Genomic DNA, 19,972 nt, shown 5'->3' with positions numbered 1-19,972 from the left:
TCCTTCTATCATAATTCCAGAACCCAGGATCATCCCAAGAAGTTGACTGGTTGGAGATTCAGGACAGATGAAAGGAAGGACTTTGCAGAGTTAAAACTCTGGAATTCACTACCACAAGACGTGGTGATGGCCACCACCTTGGATGGCTTTATGTGGAGGTTAGAAAAATTACTGGAGGAATTCAATGGTTACTAGTCGCGATGGCTATGTGCTACCTCCAGTATCAAGAGGCTGTTAGGCACACCAGTTGCTGGGGAACATGGGTGTGAGGGTGCTAATGCATTCATGTCCTGCTTTGTGCGTTCCTGGTGGACAGCTGGTAAGCCACTGTGTGAACAGAGAATCAGGGCTCTTACGTTCATTGACAACCCTGCCGAATCGCATGACAGAAAAGGATCAGGTTTTCTTTTTATTCATAAAAAAAGAGAGAGAGAGACACTTCACTGACCCGAGAGTCATATGTGTAAGTATAAAAACAGAGACACAATCCGAGAGCAGAAAAACAGAACTCCCCCTGTGCCTAATTTGCGCCTGTCCGAGACAACGTTCATAAGTTACAACTGCTTCGCTGATCGACGTTTCGTTTTATAAAAACACACACGTGGAAACAATTTTTTTTAAAAAAAAAAGAGACGAAAGGATAAAAGCACTCTTAAAACCAACCGAGGCGCCAACGAGCACAACTATTATGTACGACGGCAAGCAGCTAAGACATCGGAGCGAAAATGAGTCAATATGACTTAAAAAAACCAAAAAGGAGGAAAAGGGACGAGAAGCGAGAGGATCCGAGGGACGCCCAACGAAGCCGGCTTGGCTTGTGGCCTTCTCTTGCGGCGGGGGCTGCAAGATCCCCATTCGAATACGGCACGGCCTATTTTGCAAGGGGGCAGAAAGGCCTTATTTGGGGAGGATGGGTGCTGCACCCCAGCTTTCTCCCCCACCGACCAGGCTCACCCTCAATGCCTCTAATAATGCCAGGTTGGAGGGGGGAGGGATAAATGGCTACCTTGGCCAACGGGAGACCGAGACCTGGAGAGGCCAGGGACCGTCCGCTTGCAAAACAGGGGCTCTTCCAACTGAGTGACACCCCCACCCCCGAACAACGGGAACGAGAAACTAGCCACCGGCACGGGATGCTGCCTGACCAGGAATTCAGCACGCATGGGACAGCACTAAAGAACGTCAAGAGGGCCAATCTCCCTAAAAATGTCCTCCCAGACAGCATTGCCGTGCGGAGACCTTTGTGCCGACCCCAGAACGCCCCCCCTTGCTGGTTCCCAGGGCCCCCCGCAATGCACTTCAACCCCGTGCTTTTCCCACCCGCCTTGAACCATCCCCACCCCCCCCCAGGTTGTCCTCCTCCTGACGGAGAAGCCAGCCTTGTGCCGCTACGTCAACGTAAGGGGCGCCTCTCGCAAACGGAAGAGTCCTTGTGGCTTTCCCAACTGGAATCCAGCAGAGAACCCCCTGCAGGGAGGGCCCCATCCCCCACCATAGCAGGAGCGATGGGACACGCCTGCGTCTCAGCAGGACGATGGACCGGAGGGCCGCCCAGGCTCCCCGGCGGCTTTAGGACGCCGCGCCCGGCTCAGCAGGGCGGATCTTCATGGCCGTCGAGCGTAGGGGGTAGTACCGCCCCCGCCACGTCTTCCAGAAGATGCCTTGCTTCCTCTCGTGCCGCTGGCGCGGGATGGAACGGAAGAATTTCCCGTTGAGATTGACGTGGCCACAGGCACTGAACCACCAACCACCTGTGGGATAGAAGGAGGGCGGGAGGCAGAAGGGGGCGTCAACCAAAAGCCTTTCCACGAAAATCAAACCTTCTTTAAAAACTAAATTTTCTCTTCCCGGGTTTGCCTGGAAGACTGCATTCCAGATTTGTGGACTACAACTCCTATCATCCCTAGCCAGTGCAACCAATCGGAGGGGGTGCTTAAAGATCGACAGGGCAGAAGGTAGCTTTCCCTAACACAATGCCCTCCGAGGTGCGTTGGAGTATCATTCGCGCGGCCCACGCTGGCTGGGGAGGACGGAAAACGGACAGGGTTGGCTTGGAGAAGGCTCAAGCAGTCTTCATTTCCCCCAAATTGCAGATGAGAATGGGGCGGGGGCACACTGGGGCAGTGGCCTAAGGCCGCCAGGGGTGGGGAAGTTGGGGCCTTCTGCTCTCATCCCTCGCTGTTGACTGCACCGAAAAAAGGATATTATAGAGCTGGAAAAAGGGCAGAAAAGGGCAACTCAAATGATGAAGGGGCTGGAGCATCTCCCCTAAGAGGGAAGGTGACATCAACTGGGATTGATTATCTTGGATGGAACTCACTACCACAAGATGTGGTGATGGCCACCACGTTGGAGGCTGGGGCATTCTGGGAGATGCAGTCCAACACATCTGGAGCGCCCCAGGTTGAGGAAGGCTGCCTTACGGCTTTATTTTTACCAGGACTGACCCGAGAGGTGCTTGGCGCAGTTGGTGTCTCCCTTGAGGTCGTGGTCCCGATCCCGCGTGGAAAAGGGCAGCTGCGGGAAGTCGCCCATGGCGTTCTCGAGCTCGCCGAGGAGGGGTCCTAGGAGGCTGAGGGTATACGCCGTGTCTTCTCCCCCCAGGCTGAAGAGGAACCGGACCGCCTGGGAGTTCCCTTCCCAGTCCTGCATCTCGATCAGCAAGTGGAAGCGCCTCTCTTTCACGATCAGGTGCATTTTCTCGAGGCCCAGCCAGAAATCACCTAACGGGAATCGCAAATCAACCAACCAATGAAAATAGATGAAAGAGCACACCATGGTATTTACAAGGCAAGACAGGCCTCTATCCCCGGAGGTTTACAGTCTCACTTTAGCCTGGCCTTCCCTCCAGATACATTTGGACTACGAGACCCACACTCCCCAGTCAGCAGGGACATGGGCCACACTAGCTGGGAAGGATTGGAGTTGAAACCCCGAACACATCCAAACATTTACAGATCTAGTTCTAGACCAGCCTTCCTCAACCTGGGGCGCTCCAGATGTGTTGGACTGCATCTCCCAGAATGCCCCAGCCTGGCTGGGGCATTCTGGGAGTTGTAGTCCAACACATCTAGAGCGCCCCAGGTTGAGCAGGGCTGGTCTAGACTTTTATGGCTATGTTAGTGATACCAGTACAGCATTTTGTTAAATTTATTATTTATTATGTTCACGTCCTCTCTTCTTCCTCTCGCAAGACACCCAAGATGGCTTTCCTCCGCCTCTCCGTTTTATCTTCACAACAACCCTGTGAGGTAGGCTAGGCGAAGAGTTAGCCCCAGCCCAAAGTCTCCCAAAGTGCTTTATGGCCAAGCGGGGACTAGAACCCAGATCTCCCGACCCCCAATCCTACACCGCTACACCACCCTGGCTCTCAATACCGTATTCTTTTCCATTTTTGCATTTCATTTTATATTTCTGACCGTTTCTATGGGAGTTTAGTCTTTCAACCGTTTGCAAACCACCCGATATTACAAAATCGGTGCATCGATTAACTGGGCACGGCGTCACTTACGACGCCAGGCTCCACCTGCACAGCGAGTTTTAAACACGGTCTCCGGCTTCACACTTAGGAAAGGAACAAAGAAGGTGACGGGTTAAGAAAATTGACCGCTAAGGACTAGCAGCTTGAACCGACCGCATAAAATAGGGGTGAAGAACGTCTTTTAAATCTGAGGGTTGAATGCAATTTCAGAGAAGTTGGAGGGGAGGAGGGGAAAGCGAATTCAAAGGCAAAAGGAAGTGGGCCAATAATAATAATAATAATAATAATAATAATAATAATAGCAGCAGCAGCATGTTTTAGCTTGAAGCTCTTACTGCTAAGATTTGGCCCACCCTGGCAATGAAGATCGCAGCAGGACAAAGACGCCGTCAGCTGCTTACCGCTCATATTTCCAAAGCCGTTCCTGTAGGCTTCCCACAGCTGGTCAAAATCTGCAGATCCGTCCTGTCGCCTCTGAATCACCATCCAGCCTCCATTCCCTGCAACCAAAAAAGCCTGAGTGAGCTTGGAAATGGTCCCACCAACACACAGACACACACCCCGGCTACAGCCTGTTAGCACCCCTCCCTCCCTCCCCACCCCACAAGGAATTGACTATCTGTAATCCTGACAATGAGGATGATCAGGGGTCTGGAAACAAAGCCCTATGAAGAGAGACTGAAAGAACTGGGCAGGTTTAGCCTGGAGAAGAGAAGATTGAGGAGAGACATGAGAGCACTCCTCAAATACTTGAAAGGTTGTCACACAGAGGAGGACCAGGATCTCTTCTCGGTCCTCACAGAGTGCAGGACACGGAATAACGGGCTCAAGTTAAAGGAAGCCAGATTCCGGCTGGACATCAGGAAAAACTTCCTGAATGTTAGAGCGGTACGGCAATGGAACCAATGACATAGGAAGGTCAGGGCTCTTCCACACGAGAGGCCTTCGAGAGGCAGCTGGACAACCACCTGTCAGGGATGCTTTAAGGTGGATTCCTGCATTGAGCCGGGGGTTGGACTTGATGGCCTTATAGGCCCCTTCCAACTCTACTATTCTAGGATTCTACACTTGTCTGCTTTAACCTGCAAGCCGTATTATATGTACTCTCAAAACCACAAACACATACCGAGCTGGGTCAGGAAATAAAGACAGGCACTTGCCTGTCTTAAAACATGTCCAGTTTTACAAATGAGGGAACTGAGGCACAGTCCCAACCCATAAGCAACACAGAAAAATCTAAGAAACAAAGATTTAAAACGAGATGTGATTCAACGCAAAAGGGTACCATACAAAGCAACACGCGGGCACACACTTTACCTGGGGTCATGTCACAGAAGACTTCAAAATCCTGGGAGCCAGGGGGCTTGATCCGGAATACCCCACTGTTTTGCTCCCCTTCGAGGAAGAGCTGATGGCAGCCTACTGGAAACTCTGCCGAAGAAAAGACAGACAGACAGAAGTCAGGTTAATGTTCCATCACAGGGACAATTCAATCCATTTCTCTTGCACTTTGTCAATATTGTGGCTTAAGTAATGAAGATCTACGTCAATTCTCTGGACCGCCAACAAAAGCCATTAGGTTGATCAGTGCTGGGGCAGGGCTTTCTCAGTGGTAGCCCCACAACTTTCATAGAATCATAGAATAGCAGAGCTGGAAGGGGCCTACAAGGCCAACCCCCTGCTCAATGCAGGAATCCACCCTAAAGCATCCCTGACAGATGGTTATCCAGCTGTCTCTTGAAGGCCTCTAGTGTGGGAGAGCCCACAACCTCCCTAGGTAACTGATTCCATTGGCGTACTGCTCTAACAGTCAGGAAGTTTTTCCTGATGTCCAGCTGGAAACTGGCTTCCTTTAACTTGAGCCCGTTATTCCGTGTCCTGCACTCTGGGAGGATCGAGAAGAGATCCTGGTCCTCCTCTGTGCGACAACCTTTCAAGTATTTGAAGAGTGCTCTCATGACGTTATGTTAACAGCGGGTTAGATCCCAACTTAAGAGCAGACCAACTCAAACCAATGGAACCTGAGTTTTCCATGGCTCAGTGGTCCCATACATTTCAATGGGTCTACTCTAAGCATGACAGGGTCTGGATTCAACCCAGTAAAATTCGATGGAGGCGTAATCCGATGTTACTGGGATGCCTTTCTCCACCCACAGTTATAGTTAATAACCATATTTTTGCAGCAGTTGTGGAAATGACGAATCCTTTCCTAAACGGGATTTCCGATCTCCCGTATCAAAAGGACGCCATTAAAAGGCAACAGCTTGCGCGTGGGCCGACGTTTTGATATAGCGAAACGACAAGAGGAGGGAGCTAGGCCAAACACAACCCTCTCAGGACGCCGTTGGATCAGGGCCGTTGCATCAACACAGAGGCCAGCAATGTCTTTTACTCAGCCTCCCCCCGGGCCAAATGTCAGGCTGACCTGAAGGACCGCACAGCTGAAGCGTCAGGCGGACAGCTGTCGGGCAGCGGAAGCGCATACCAGCAAACTCCACCATCACGCCCCCTCCCAGACCAACCCCCCCCCCAAAAAAACCCAACCCTGGCAGCAGAATTCAAGCCAAAGTCACCCCCTGCATCTAAAAACTCCCCCAGCCCCTCATCCCAGATCTGGGCTGGGTGTGACTACAGGGGAAAGCACTCTGTGCATGCTCAGAGGGGCCATGACATCACAGGTTCCAAGGCTCCTGTTATTGTGGATGTCGGCCACAAAGGCGAATACTTGAACCTCCCTGTGGAGAGGCAGCGTACCATGTCTCAATAGCAGGTGCTGGGGGCAGTTGGCCACACCGTTTGGCTACTGGCCATACGCGTACAATGGAACCTCCACATTCAGGAATAATCTCCCCCGAAATGCCAGCTGCCATGTGTCTGCGTGCGCGGAGCACGTGACCAGATCCAGCAGCATTTTTTCACTCAGGCTTGAAACCGGGTTCAGGGAAACTAGAAGAAGACCCTGTCCAGTTGCGTCAACGATGAGGCACTCTGCGCATGCTCCAAAAAGCCACGCGCGTCCAAGGCTGCAAGGAGAGGCGGCTCTCACGGGCCCCAACAGACTTCCAGCTCCGATCAGTCCAGCCGCCACGGCCAATGGTCAGGGATGATGGGAGTTGGAGTCTGGGGCAGGCCAGAGAACAGCCTCTTCCCAGGACGAAGGGGAAACTTTGCACAGCTCTGAGCGAACGCCGTCCCCCCCAAAATGGGGGGGGGGGCTCAACTTTCCGCAGCGGCTGGACTTTGCCCCCCAGAACTGCCTGTCTGCTGGGATTTCGACAGTCCGTTAAAAGTCCACTTGGAGACACGTGAAAAGAGGGCGACACGCAGAGGGACATGGCAGGAGCCACGGGGACTTTGCCCTGTGGCGAAGAACGGCCGTGGCAGTAACGGGGGGGGCGGGGACGACCGCCCTTCCCCATGCAACGGCTCCTTCTAAAGAATTCGGATAAATTTAGCCAAGATTCCCGAAACAGCTGCCGACAGCAGGAAGCCAGAGATGAGGGCGGGTTGTTTGGGGGGGGGAACCCTTGAGTGTAAACATGAACTTTCCCCCAATTCCTCTGCCTCCGCCGGGCGGCAATGCAAAAGAGCATGAATGCGCCGCGACGCACTGCAAGGCTTGCGTCACCGCCCAGCCCGCGGGGGAAACGTGACCCGGCCCACGCAAGGGAGATCAGGTTGCCGCACGCAGCTCCTCCGCCCTGGCGAATGTCTGTGTGTGTCGCCGCACACACACACACACACACACACACACACACACCCCCGAAAAATAGCCCAGACGCTCAACTCCGCCACGCTTGCAAATACGTTCGCCAGAGTCCTCTCTCCATCGTCCTCTCTCCGTTTATTTTGAAACCCGCAAGACAAAGAAACGTGTTTTCCAAAACAGCAATCCCGACGGTTTGCCGGCTTCCGCAGGAGGGGTGATCCGCTCGCCCCTCATGGCTGAAATCTAATTATTATTAATAATAATAATAATAATAATAATAATAATAATAATAATAATAATGTGTTTATTTCTTACCCGCCTCTCCCTTTGGATCGAGGCGGGGAACAACATTAGAACAGGAACCGATACGTCTTAAAAATTCTTGATTTAACATTGATCTGGATAGGCAGAAATCTAAGCCAAAATGGCTGCCCCGAAGCGGAGAGGTGAAACGATTCGGCCTCGGACCCGTTTGCCGGTGAGGGAAACTGAGGCAGGGTGAAAGTTTGGGCCCTTATCTTGCTTCGGCAATACCTCACCAGGTGCCTGCAGCCGGTCAATGGGGTAGGGGGGCTGAAAATACACTAAATTCTGAATTTACCTGTTAATAAAGTAGCTTAAACAAAACAAATGACACGTGGAGGGCACACCCACCCTGTCGTTCCCAGTGATTGGTACACCCTGCCTGTGAGGTAGGCTACCCCCGACTGACTGTCTCTCATACACACGCTCTTCCCAGAACTTCTGAGGAATCCTCACAACGTCCCTGTAAAGCAGGCCAGCATCGTCACACACTAGGGTGACCCTACGGAAAGGAGGACCGGGCTCCTGTATCTTTAACAGCAGCATCGAAAAAGGGAATTTCAGCACAGGCCATCTGCAGGCAAGCAGCACCTGGTCATAATTCCCTTTTCGTCACAAGCGTTCAAGCTGCAGGAGCCCTGCCCTCTTTCGCATCTGCTCAAGAGGGCAGGGCTCCTACAGCTTGGACGCTTGTGACGGAGAGGGAACTTCACCAGGTGCTGCATGCATACAAACGTCACCTGCTGAAATTCCCTTTTCTCTACCATTTTTGTAAAACGCCCAGAGAGCTTCAGCTATTGGGCGGTATAAAAAAGTCAATCAATCAATCAATCAATCAATTACAACTGTTAAAGGTCCTTTCCATTGGGTCACCCTCTCACACACACAAACACACCTATTTTGGACAGGTCGAGGACGACCGCGTGGCAGGCCTCAGGCCCCCTTCCCTGTTCCCGGCAGAGGCGAGACTTGAACCCGAGACGTGCTCCAACTCAGCCTGAATTCATCCCCAGCCACTGCCCTGGAGTCACCGCTTAGCGTGAGTCAGAGGCACTGGGGGGAAGAATGCGATTCGTGGGCTGAACGCAGCACATTCCAGGAAGAAAAAGCCCACGTTATCTTCGACACAAAGCCGGCCTTCACAGGTGCCCAAATCTCCCCCTAAAAGCCAAGTAGGCGAAAGGGCAGCAGAGCCTGGGAATGGGGGAAGAACGGCAGGGTCCCCCCCCCACACACACACACAGTTTACCTGCAAGCAGAGAAAAGGACTCCTCTGTTCTCTCTCTCACACACTTACACACACACACTACTGTAAAAACAAATTGGGTCCACGCCATTCCTCGTCCCCCCCCCCAAGCTCTATTTTTTCTTTAAAAAAAGAAATCTCAAGGTTAAAAGCAAAAAAAAATAACCACAAATCGGCCAGGGCTTTAAGGCCAATCGCCCCCGTAACCCCCCAGACGTGTTGGACTACAACACCCAGCACCCCCAGCCCTCCTCTCCCCCAATTCTTCCTTCAGAACCCTGAGGACCGGAATCTTACGTTTATTTCATTGCCGGCATCTCCAGGGAAGGCTTCCTGAGTCCTCGGAGAGCCTTTGCCTGGCAGGGCGGACTCGGCGTCCTCCCAGTGGTTTGGGCTACAGCTCCCACCATCCCCAGCTGGCTGGCTGGGGATGGTGGGAATTGTAGTCCAACACTTTGTTTGTGGAAGGATGCCTTAACACGCCAGGCAGTTGGCTTTTCTGGAAGAGATGTAACGTGTCCTGGGAGCAGTTAGACCCAGCACCAAGCATCCTGAGCGCCCTGGCAGGATCCGGCACCAACTTCGGCCTGGGGCTTCCCTTTAGTTTTTTTCATGGGTGGGCTGAGTTTTGGGAGATCCAACCCTGCCCAGCCAAGCAGCTACCATTTTAAATTCCCACCATGCCCCGGACAGAACCTCGCTCCGGAGCATGCTGGGAAATCAAAACAGCGACCGTTGACTGATGCCAAGGGAAGGTGTTCTTTTCAAGAGGCGGGGGCAACTTTCCTACAGGAGGGAAAGAGGAAAGCGGGTTCCGGCAACGAGAAGTCGCAAAGGAACCCTAATTAAATCGGGGTGACCTGGGGCAGGGTGCAAAGGAATTAAACCATTTATTTTATTTGGGACGCTGCGGATGATCCAAGCGAATCGGCCAGCTTCGCCTTCTGCCGGATCCAAATGAATCCGAGGCGTTCTTTCTGAACAGGCACCAAAAGAAGGTGCCGATTTTACTCTGTGTGTGTGTGTGTGTGTGTGTGTGTGTGTGTTACGGGCCTGGGCCCCGAATCTTTCAGGCAGGCAGCATCAGAGTCCGGCCACCTCGCACGTCCACGCACGGGATTCGGTGGACAATCAGCGCCTCCATCGCTCTGGCTCAAAAGAGGATCCGGACGGCCGTCTCCGCTCCTCTCCTGCATGGAATCTTGCAGATGCCGGCTTCTCTCCTCGGCCGACTTATTTCGGAATCCCAGCGCCCGCAGGGGGAGCGTTGCCTTTCACCTACTTGGAGAGGGGCCAGCCCGAGTGTGCGATTCCCCGCCCCCGCCGGGCGAGTGAACAATTAACCCCTTCACTGCCAGGAACAGGCCTCGTGCACAGACAACTTCACCTCTCGCACACTTGGCCGAGGGCCAGGGGTGCGCGGCAGCTGGAGGGCGGGCCCTACGCCTCAATTTAGGGCCTTTCGCCCCACCCTGGCCCTTCCCTCTCCCCAAGCCTGGCGAGAGACAAAGCACAAACACATCTGGATGAAAGGCACGGCTGGCAGAGAACACAGGAAGGAAGGATGAGAGGGACTCTGAGCATGTCCAGAAGGCTTCCTCCCTGCCACCCTCTCCCATGCAAACTGAGCTGGCAAACGCAAACAAACAGCTGCATCTTTCTTTAGAGCCTCCGATCTTTCATTTTATCTTTGCAAAATCACCACAGGAGAGGTGAATTCCTCAAGTCAATTGCACTTGTCAATTACACAGCTTTTTAAAGAAAGTAATTTCAGCTGCCTACCTTTGGAAATCCAAGGCAGCGTCTAAAAGAGCCAGCTCTGAAGTATAGGGAATTTTATATATTTTAGACCTTTTATGCACAAGCACAGATTTGCAGGCACAGAAAGGTTTCTTTTTTAATAATAATAATAATAATAATAATAACTTCAGCGGTATATGAGGGTAAAAATCCAACCGAACTCCTAGTTAAGAGTAGAGCCTTTGAAATGAATGAGACGTAAACTAGTCGTGATTAATTTAAGTCCCATTCGTTTCAATGGGTCTACTCTAAGTAGGGCAAGTTTGCCTGCACAAGAGACAGGTCCTAAGTATAGGAAATGTTATATATATATATATATATGAGTTTATAGACATACACACGGTCACTTCAGCCCTGCAAAAGATAAATAAACACTCACTCAAAGCATCCAGAGACTTAGAGCTGGTGTTTCGGCTGCGGTCGACCGCCGGATCCACGTTCTCCGGGACGTCCGGCTTCCATTTCGGACTCTGCATTTCGTTTTCTTTGATGTGCAACGGGATCAGCATATTCACCTGGGGGAGGGATGAGAGGCAGAGGGAAATATAATTTACCTTTCTAAGCAGAGACGTAGGGAAGGGGACGAAACGAGATGGACTCTCTCTCTTTGTAACGGTCACCCCGCCCTCAGCGTTTGCGCCTGCCCAAGACAGACACATAAATAATAAAAATGGAAATGATTGATGCATAAATAAATCACATTCCGATTTTGCTTTTAATTTATTACATCTGTACATCGCCGCCGCATCCTCTTTCCCTGGGGGCTTCCTGGCTTTTGTATTCCACCACCCCTATTCTGAAAGGTGAAAATGATACTCCTACGGGTTAGATCAGCCTTCCTCAACCTGGGGCGCTCCAGATGTGTTGGACTGCATCTCCCAGAATGCCCGGGCATTCTGGGAGATGCAGTCCAACACATCTGGAGCGCCCCAGGTTGAGGAAGGCTGGGTTAGATGCTAGGAGGAAGAATTTGAAGCTAAAGCAAGCTGGTATTTTAGCATTGCCTCTTTTGCCTTCAAGCTCCACCCACACTGAAATGCATCCCCCCACTCAAATTGAATCCAGCTCCAACTAAAAGAGGTTCAATAGCCCTGCCTTAAGAGCCCTGCTGGATGAGACCAAGGGTCCATCTAGCACTCTGCTCACACAGCGGCCCATGAGAAACCCACCAGCAGGACACGTGTGCAATGCCATCCTCCCACCCATGTTCCCCAGCAACTGGGGCACATAGGCTTACTGCCTCACATCCTAGAGGTAGCACATAGCCATCAGGGCTGGTAGCCGCTGATAACCTTCTCTTTAAAGCCATCCAAATTAGTGGCCATCACCACATCTTGTGGTGGTGAGTTCCACAGCGATGAAGTCCTTCCTTTGACCGGTCCTGAATCTCCAAACCAACCCGCTTCATGGCATGACCCCAGGTTCTAGTGTTATGGGAGAGTGAGAAAAATGTCTCCCTCTCCCCATTCTCCACTCCACGCATCGTTTTGTACACCTCCATCATGTCTCCCCTCAGCCTCCTTTTTTCCAAGCTCAGCTGTTGTCACCTTCCCTTATAGGGGAGACGCTCAAGTCCCTTGATCATTTGAGTTGCCCTTTTCTGCCCTTTTCCCAGCTCTATCATTTTTTCAGTGTGGTGACCAGAACTGGCTATCAAGTCTCCTTACTTCCTGACTGTTACAGCAGTGCGACGGTGGAATCAGTTACCTAGGGAGGTTGTGGGCTCTCCCACACTAGAGGCCTTCAAGAGGCAGCTGGACAAGCATCTGTCGGGGATGCTTTAGGGTGGATTCCTGCATTAAGCAGGGTGTTGGACTCGATGGCCTTGTAGGCCCCTTCCAACTCTGCTATTCTATGATTCTATGGTGATAGACGAGAGAAGGTTATCAATGGCTGCTAGTCCTGATGACCATATATTACTTCCAGTATCAGAGGCAGTATACTGGGGAATACGAGTGAGATGACTCCACCGGAGCCTAGTATTATGAGAGAGGGAGCGGAATGTCTCCCTATCCACTTTCTCCACCCCAGGCCTTTCAACAACCCTGCAAGGTAGGGCAGCACCATCAAGGCTACGGACAGAAAGTCGTTCAGAGCAAACAGATAATTTCGTTTGCTGTTTGTCAAGCAAATATATACACAGCTTTTCGTGGCTGTTCAAGGACGCCCGGGCAGGCTGGGGCAATAAATCCATGCCTTGCCTAAGGCGAACTAGACTGGCGTATACGGCAAGATTTGGATCTCAGCCAGAAATTGGCAAAAATTTCCAAGTCTCCCTCTTCGATAGCAGTAAGCAACGATTCCGCCAGGCACACTTACATAAGCGAGCCCTGTTTACAACCATGTCAGGACAAAAGTCTTGCCAGGCAAGTCTTGGAATCCAGCGAACCCCGCCAAATTGCCCCCGGGTATAATTTGTATGGGATCCTTTTTTCTCCCACCAACACCCAATAATAACACAAGCCGGGCAGCCGGAAAGGATACAACCCCAATCGAATCTCAAACCAGAGTCTGAATTATTTGCCTTCCTTTAATCGAGTTTTTAATTCTGTTTTTATTCTTGTCTTCTATTTGTTCAGTGCTTTGCAATCTTGGAAGAGGGAGCGATATATAAATATTCTAAGTAACCCCGGGGAAAATTGGGATGGGTGCTAAAAATAGGGTTTGAAGAGCGTTCAACCTCCTCCGTCTTATTCTCTTAAAACTTTTCCACGCATGGGAAGTGGGTGCTGCAGAGTTATTAATTATTATTGTTATTGTTATTGTTATTATTATTATATCCCACCTGTTGACCAATGCTGGGCCTCAAGGCGGCATCACAACATTTAAAACATATACATTAAAAACCTATAAACAGAGATATACAAAAGTTAGCGGAGCTGCCAACATTAAAGAGGAGTCCCAGTAAAGATCAATTCCAAGGACAGCATTGAATCTGTTTTGATTGGAAAACATTTAAACTACACGCTAAGGTCACAACCCTATGCACGTTTGGACAGGGGGGGAAAGTCCTCCAACTCCTGGTATCCCCCAGTCAGAATGCTGGGAGTTGTCGGACTTTTTTCTGTCTAAACATACACAAGATTGCATCCTTAGCACACTTTACTGATAAACCTGCTTACAGATATTTTAAAATACAGACAGCGGTGTGTAAATCCATTAAATAAATATTTAAAATGAATAAACCCAAGACTCTATTCCAGTTAGTTAAGGCCTTACCACCTTTGACACCCTCGGTCAGTCTTGCTCCCACCCCAGTGCTGTCTACTCCAAGGCCTATCAACCCCAGGCAGCATGGCTGATGTTCGGGAACGTTGGGGGTCGTTACCCAAAACACTTGGAGGGCACCCAACCAGAGAAAGCAGCACAACAACAGATAAATGAGGGAAGCGGATGAAGAGAGGGCTCCTGAGCACGCACAGAGCGCCTCCCCAAAGTAGACATTCCCGTCGGCACAGCCGCACCTTGCTCTGAAGGCTTTTGATCTGTAGGTTTTGCTTGTCCATCCGGTACTGCTGCTGCTTCACCTTCTGGAAGAGTTCCTCGATCTTCGAGTTCTGTCGACTCATCAGGTTCTGAAACGGACGAGCGTCAGCATATAAGCCATAAAACAACACGCTCCAGAGGTTTTCTTCAGGAGCGCTCACGGCTTAGCATGTTGCGTCGCGGTTCCCCACCCTGTGGAACACTTCGCCACATGACGTGAGACAGGACTCCGCGGTCCGGACCGTCGGACAGCTTTTTAAAACAGGCTTTCCCTGAAGTGGGAGCGGGCCACTCACGCTTCACGGAAAGTGATGGAGGAGGAGAAAGAACACTCAGACAGACACAAAACCTCTGTGGAGAAAAAGGGAAGGAAGGAAGGAAGGAAGGAAGGAAGGAGGCGGAGGAGAACGTTCAGAGGAACACAAAGCCTGTGTGAAGAAAGAAAGAAGGAAGAAAAAGAAGAAGAACGTGGTTCAAAGAGACACAAATGCTTGGCATAGCGGTTCAAGTGTTAGACTGGGATCGGGACATCCAGGTTCTAATCCCCACTCGACCATGATGCTCACTGGGGGACTCTGGGCCCAGCCTGACTCTCAGCCTAACCTACCCCACAGGGTTGTTGTCAAGGTAAAATGGAGAGGAGGCAGCCCACATAAGCCACCTCGGGCTCCTCAGAGGAAAAGCCCGGATATCAATGTCACAAACGAGAAAGTAATAAATAAATGTGAACCGCCCAGAGAGCTCCAGCTATTGGGCGGTATAGAAATGTAATAAATAAATAAATAAATAAATAAAATGCCGCCCACAGGTCCTGGATCTCGCTGGCCCCAAGCTCCAGAGGCCTTCCCCAACCTGACACCCTCCAGATGTTGTCAACTTTCATTCTTATCAGTCCCTGCCAGCATAGCCCTAAGACTGGGACTCATGGGAATTGTAGTCCAAAACACTGGGTGTGGAATACAATGGCTGCTCCACAGGGAGAGCGAGTGGACACAAACCCATCCATTACCTGTTCATCAATTGAGATGAGCTGGGTCAAAGTCAGGACACGGGTTCAGCCCAAAGACCCACCGCGGCCTCCCCCAAATCCAAGCCCCCCCCCCCGCCTCCTCCCACTTTGTTCATCCAATGTGCCTTTTAAATATATATATTTCCACCCTCCCTCCCTGCCAATGAGGGATGGTGACTCCTTCCAGGACAACAACTTGTGCTGTGCTGAGATTGTGAATTTGTTGCAGGGAGGCTGCTTGGGAATTTGTACGGGGAGGAGGCAGGCAGTTTAGAAAGCCTGAGCACATGCAAACCGAAACAACCTCACGCCTGCTACCCTGTTTACCACCTCCACTGTCCTGAGTTGCTGCCGAAGTTAAAGTAATTTAGAACTGCGAACGATACCACAGCGTTTGTAAAGCTAGCTTCGCCTACAGTAGACTTTCGCCCCATTTTAAACTTTTCCCAGGTTTTTACAGGAAGTTTGCGGTTTTCAGGCTTTTAAGGTTTCTTCAGCCAACAGCCCATGGTGAGACACTGGGCAATCCGGAAACATAAACACTATTAATAAGGAAAGTCCAGAGCAGGCAAAACTCATGATCCTCTCCCCCTCCATCTTTCGCATCGGTTCAGACCATTTTCGGACACCAGTTCGCCAGCCTGCAGCCTTCCAAAACAGCAGACCAAGCCCGGGTCTTACGATTAATAATCATAACGATAATAACAATAATTCACCTAGGGCTTGTCGGCGCATTGGCAGTGGACTTTCTCCGGGCGTTTTCAAGGCTCCTTTCTCTTGTCCCTTACCTTTGATGGGCCAGAGACGTTCTTTGCGTTGCAAACCGCCCGGAGAGCATGGGCCATTGGGCGGCACAGAAACGTAACTGACTAAGGAATAATCGCCATCGTAATTACTATGCCAGCGATGTGCATGACAGTTTCTGAAGCTAACAAGTCTCTTGTTAGGGCATTTAAAAAGCCAGAGGTAAACATGCCCCAAAGCCTACACTATTATTTATTATTATTATTATTATTATTATTATTATTATTATTTCTCTCCTCCATAGCCCACCTGTTTTCCTGGGGAGCGGGGATTCCTCCTCGACCCCCCCCCCCAACTCAGCTTTCCCGATCCGTCCAGACCAACGGCGCGCTTTGCCCGTGGAGCCAACAAGGGTCCCTCTGAGCCCGTGCAGAGTGTTTTTGACGCAGCGCCCGCTTCCCCCGCCGCCCGGGCTGGGAGCAAGCGGGGTTCGAGGCGAGACTGCCGGATGGCACCTCCCCCCTGCCCCCCAGCGCCCCCCCCGCCCGCCTCCGGGACGCACCTGCAACGCGCCCAGCTCGGGCGCCGGCTCGCTCCTCCGCAGGCTGCCGCTGGCGTTCTCGGCGCCGGCGGGGCGCAGCGGCTTGCCGTCGAGGCGGCCCCGCGCGGCTCCCTCGTGGGCCGCCAGCCGGCCGGCCAGGGCTTGGAGGCGGCCGGCCAGCTCGTCGACGCGGCCGTCGAGGAGGCGCTGGGCGCGGCCGAGCTGCTGCCGCTGCTCGCCGGCCGAGCGGTCGAGGCGGCCGAGCGAGGCGTTGTGCGCGCTCAGGCGGCCGGCCAGCTCGCGCAGCTGGCCGCGGGTGCGCTCGACGTGCTCCCTCAGGCCGTGGCCCAGCTGCAGCAGCCCGTGCGCCAGGACGTTCACCTCGTCCCACGAGGCCGCCTTGGCGGCGCGCTCCTTGCCGGCCGAGGAGGCAGGCGAGGCGGGCGAAAGGGCGAGGGCAGCCGCCGCCAGCAGCAGCAGCGGCCCCGCGGCGCTCCACGCCGGCGGACGCATCCTCGCAGCGCGGCCCCTGGAGACAATGAAGCCGCGCGCAACGCTCCGGCACCGCCACCTCTCCAAGAGCGCACGGTTTGGAGAGGCCGCGCCGGACGCGCCCCCTTTTATAGACGCCGCCCCCGCCGGCGCGCACATGGACTCGGCAGCCTCGCCTCGCCCTCGCCTCCACCTCCTCCTCCTCCTCGGATTCTCCTCCTCCTCCTGCTGCTGCTCAACCGTCTTCCTTTCTTCCTTTCTTTCGCCAGGCAAAGGGGACCGAGGGCGGCGCCCGGAAGCCTTGGACGGTTGGGGAGCGCTGTAGCGCCCAAGGGATCGACTCCAACCTAAGGCCGGCTCAGAGTAGACCCCTTGGAATGAATGCGATTCAACTTGCTCCAACACAACACCTATTTAGAGTAGAGGAGGGGAGACATGAGAGCAGGCTTCAAGGACGTGGAAGGTCGTCACACAGAGGAGGGCCAGGATCTCTTCTCCATCCTCCCAGGGTGCAGGACACGGAATAACGGGCTCAAGTTAAAGGAAGCCAGATTCCAGCTGGACATCAGGAAAAACTTCCTGGCTGTTAGAGCAGTGCGACAATGGAACCAGTGACCTAGGGAGGTGGTGGGCTCTCCCACACTAGAGGCCTTCAAGAGGCAGCTGGGCAGGGATGCTTTAAGGTGGATTCCTGCATCGAGCAGGGGGTTGGACTGGATGGCCTTATAGACCCTTCTAACTCTACTGTTCTATGAGCCATAGAAATAAATGGCACGTAAGTTAGCCATGACTAATTGGAGTCCCATTCACTTCAGTTTATCTACACTAAGCAGGACTTAGGTTAGATTTGCCCCAACTTGGGGCTGTGATTCCCTACTCTGGGGTTTAATCGTTTGGGTTCAAGCACCCTGGATCTCCTCTAGAGTTCTAGCTGAAACCTGGAATGGATTCACAGCCCCACCGGAAACGGAGTCACCAGCCTGCACTGCCAGCTTGACTAGCTTTCGTCCTTGCACACCCAGTGGCGGCTGGTGGCTCCAAGGTCAGTGGGGTTGTGAATCCTCTCTGGGTTGGAGTCAGAACTCCTAAAGTTGCTATCCAAGGTGCTGGACCCATTTGTGGGATATGCCTCAGCAATTTGGATACCTCCTTTAGCATTTTAACCAGTTCTGGCGAACATCCAGAGCAGCTTCTCGCCTAAGAGCCACCAGCCTCCACTGGGTGTATCCTCGGTTTACGGTTTCAGACCCATAGGATGAAATCGAAGGAAAAGGTTGTTTTTCGCAGTGGAAATGTTAGAGGTTGCCTTCTGTTGAATCGGGCCAGCATTTCCCAGCCTGGCACGTCCCCCAGGGGGTGTGTGTGTGTTGGACTACAATACCCATCATTCCCAGCCATCTGGGAATGATGGGTGTTGTAGTCCAACACCCATGGAGAGCGTGCCAGGCTGAAGAAGGGTTCTCCCACAGGATGAAAGTTTGCTGCTTCTGTGCTCTGCTATGGTCTGCTGCTAATTTATTATTATTATTATTATTAAGGAATCGGTTTCCCCCCAAAAGAGGTTTAAACTACAATCTGCAGGGGTGGTTGGGTTGTATTTTGACCCCACCCCCTTTTACCTTCAGACACACCCACTTTTCCAGCATTGAATGCGCTGAGCTATGTCCCTTTCCCTAAAGAATAAAAGAAAATTCTAGTCCTCATGGTGCCAAATCAAGAGCTGGTTTCAGAGTTGGACCATTCGTGAACCTAACCCAGGATTGCACCTTGACCTCTCCAGGTTTCCAGAGAAACCAGCAGTCCTACCTGGAGATGCCTGGGCCTGAACCCACGACCTTTTGCATGAATAAATTCTACCATTGATATCAGCTCTAAGCTTCTATATCAGCCTTCCTCAACCTGGGGCCCTCCAGACGTGTTGGACTACAACTCCCAGAATGCCCCAGCCAGCTGGCTGGGGCATTCTGGGAGATGCAGTCCAACACATCTGGAGGGCCCCAGGTTGAGGAAGGCTGTTCTATATAGATTCTGGCATCCTGGTTCTCCTTCTTGATCTCTGTACGTTCAAAGACAAACGTCTCTCTGTATTCTTTACATCATTATCAATAATATGAATAAGCTCCCAATTTACATCGTACCTTTCAAAGGGACTGGGGTGACACAGGCAGGTTTCTGTCCTCAAGGAGATTACAATCTAAAAGACTGGGCTACTCAAACAAGCAAAAGTTTTGCAGCGTATCAGTTGTGGCACAAGCTCAAGGACTGAGTGTCCTGGAAGGCTGAAATGTGCTCTCTCACATGTCTCTGAATATTGCCAGTTCTCAGGCCAGGTTTGTGGCTGTTTTGTTCTTTCGCACAGGGTACTCCGTCCAGTTTGTCCTGTTGATAGCTTAGCTTTCACCGTAATAAATGTGTTAATCTTTCAAGTGCCACAAGACCCTTTGTTGGTTTCACTCCCCGGGGGATTTTGCTTTTACAGTAATTATGCCTAGCGTGTAGGTACATTAACTCCCTGAAATCCTTACAATGGCCCTGTACGATGTGGCTTTATCATCCCCATGTCGCAGGCTGTGGAGCTGAGGTCCAGAGAGGGCAGCTTGTCACGTTCTAAAGAGCTGAGGCCCAGAGAGAGCAGTTTGCCAGTTTCTAAAGTGCTGAGGCTCAGAGAGATCAGCTGGCCAGTTTCTAAAGAGCTGAGGCCCAGAGAGAGCAGCTTGTCACGTTCTAAAGAGCTGAGGCCCAGAGAGAGCAGCTGGCCAGTTGCTAAAGTGCTGAGGCCCAGAGAGAGCAGCTGGCCAGTTTCTAAAGAGCTGAGGCCCAGAGAGAGCAGCTTGTCACGTTCTAAAGAGCTGAGGCCCAGAGAGAGCAGCTTGTCACGTTCTAAAGAGCTGAGGCCCAGAGAGAGCAGCTGGCCAGTTTCTAAAGAGCTAAGGCCCAGAGAGAGCAGCTGGCCAGTTGCTAAAGCGCCGAGGCTCAAAGAGAGCAGCTTGCCAGTTTCTATAGAGGCAGCTGCAGCAAAAAAACAGCCCACCAACTGTCGACTAGGGACCCACAAGCAGGACACAAGACCAACAGCACCCTCCCACCCATGTTCCCCAGCAACTGGCATATATAGCCTTACAGTCTCTAATCATGGAGGTAGCACATAGCCCTCAGGACTA

The 19,972-nt window shown here is 52.0% G+C and overlaps 1 protein-coding gene across 1 annotated transcript; it reads right to left on the bottom strand.

The window, feature by feature from the left end:
• Positions 1–1,351: 1,351 nt before the first annotated feature.
• On the bottom strand, positions 1,352–16,832 carry ANGPTL4 (angiopoietin like 4). The gene is made up of 7 exons (XM_063147303.1): positions 16,341–16,832; positions 14,004–14,114; positions 10,919–11,054; positions 4,799–4,912; positions 3,883–3,981; positions 2,448–2,723; positions 1,352–1,751 (listed from the first exon to the last, which is right to left on the bottom strand). Exons 1-7 carry the CDS (start codon positions 16,830–16,832, stop codon positions 1,570–1,572), a joined length of 1,410 nt encoding a protein of 469 aa, XP_063003373.1. The 3' UTR covers positions 1,352–1,569.
• Between the last annotated feature and the right edge of the window lie 3,140 nt (positions 16,833–19,972).

This window comes from Elgaria multicarinata, chromosome 23 (assembly GCF_023053635.1).
Source record: "Elgaria multicarinata webbii isolate HBS135686 ecotype San Diego chromosome 23, rElgMul1.1.pri, whole genome shotgun sequence".
NCBI lineage: Eukaryota > Metazoa > Chordata > Lepidosauria > Squamata > Anguidae > Elgaria > Elgaria multicarinata.
Note: the sequence above shows the minus strand (reverse complement) of the source record. Positions and strands in the feature narration are given on the sequence as shown.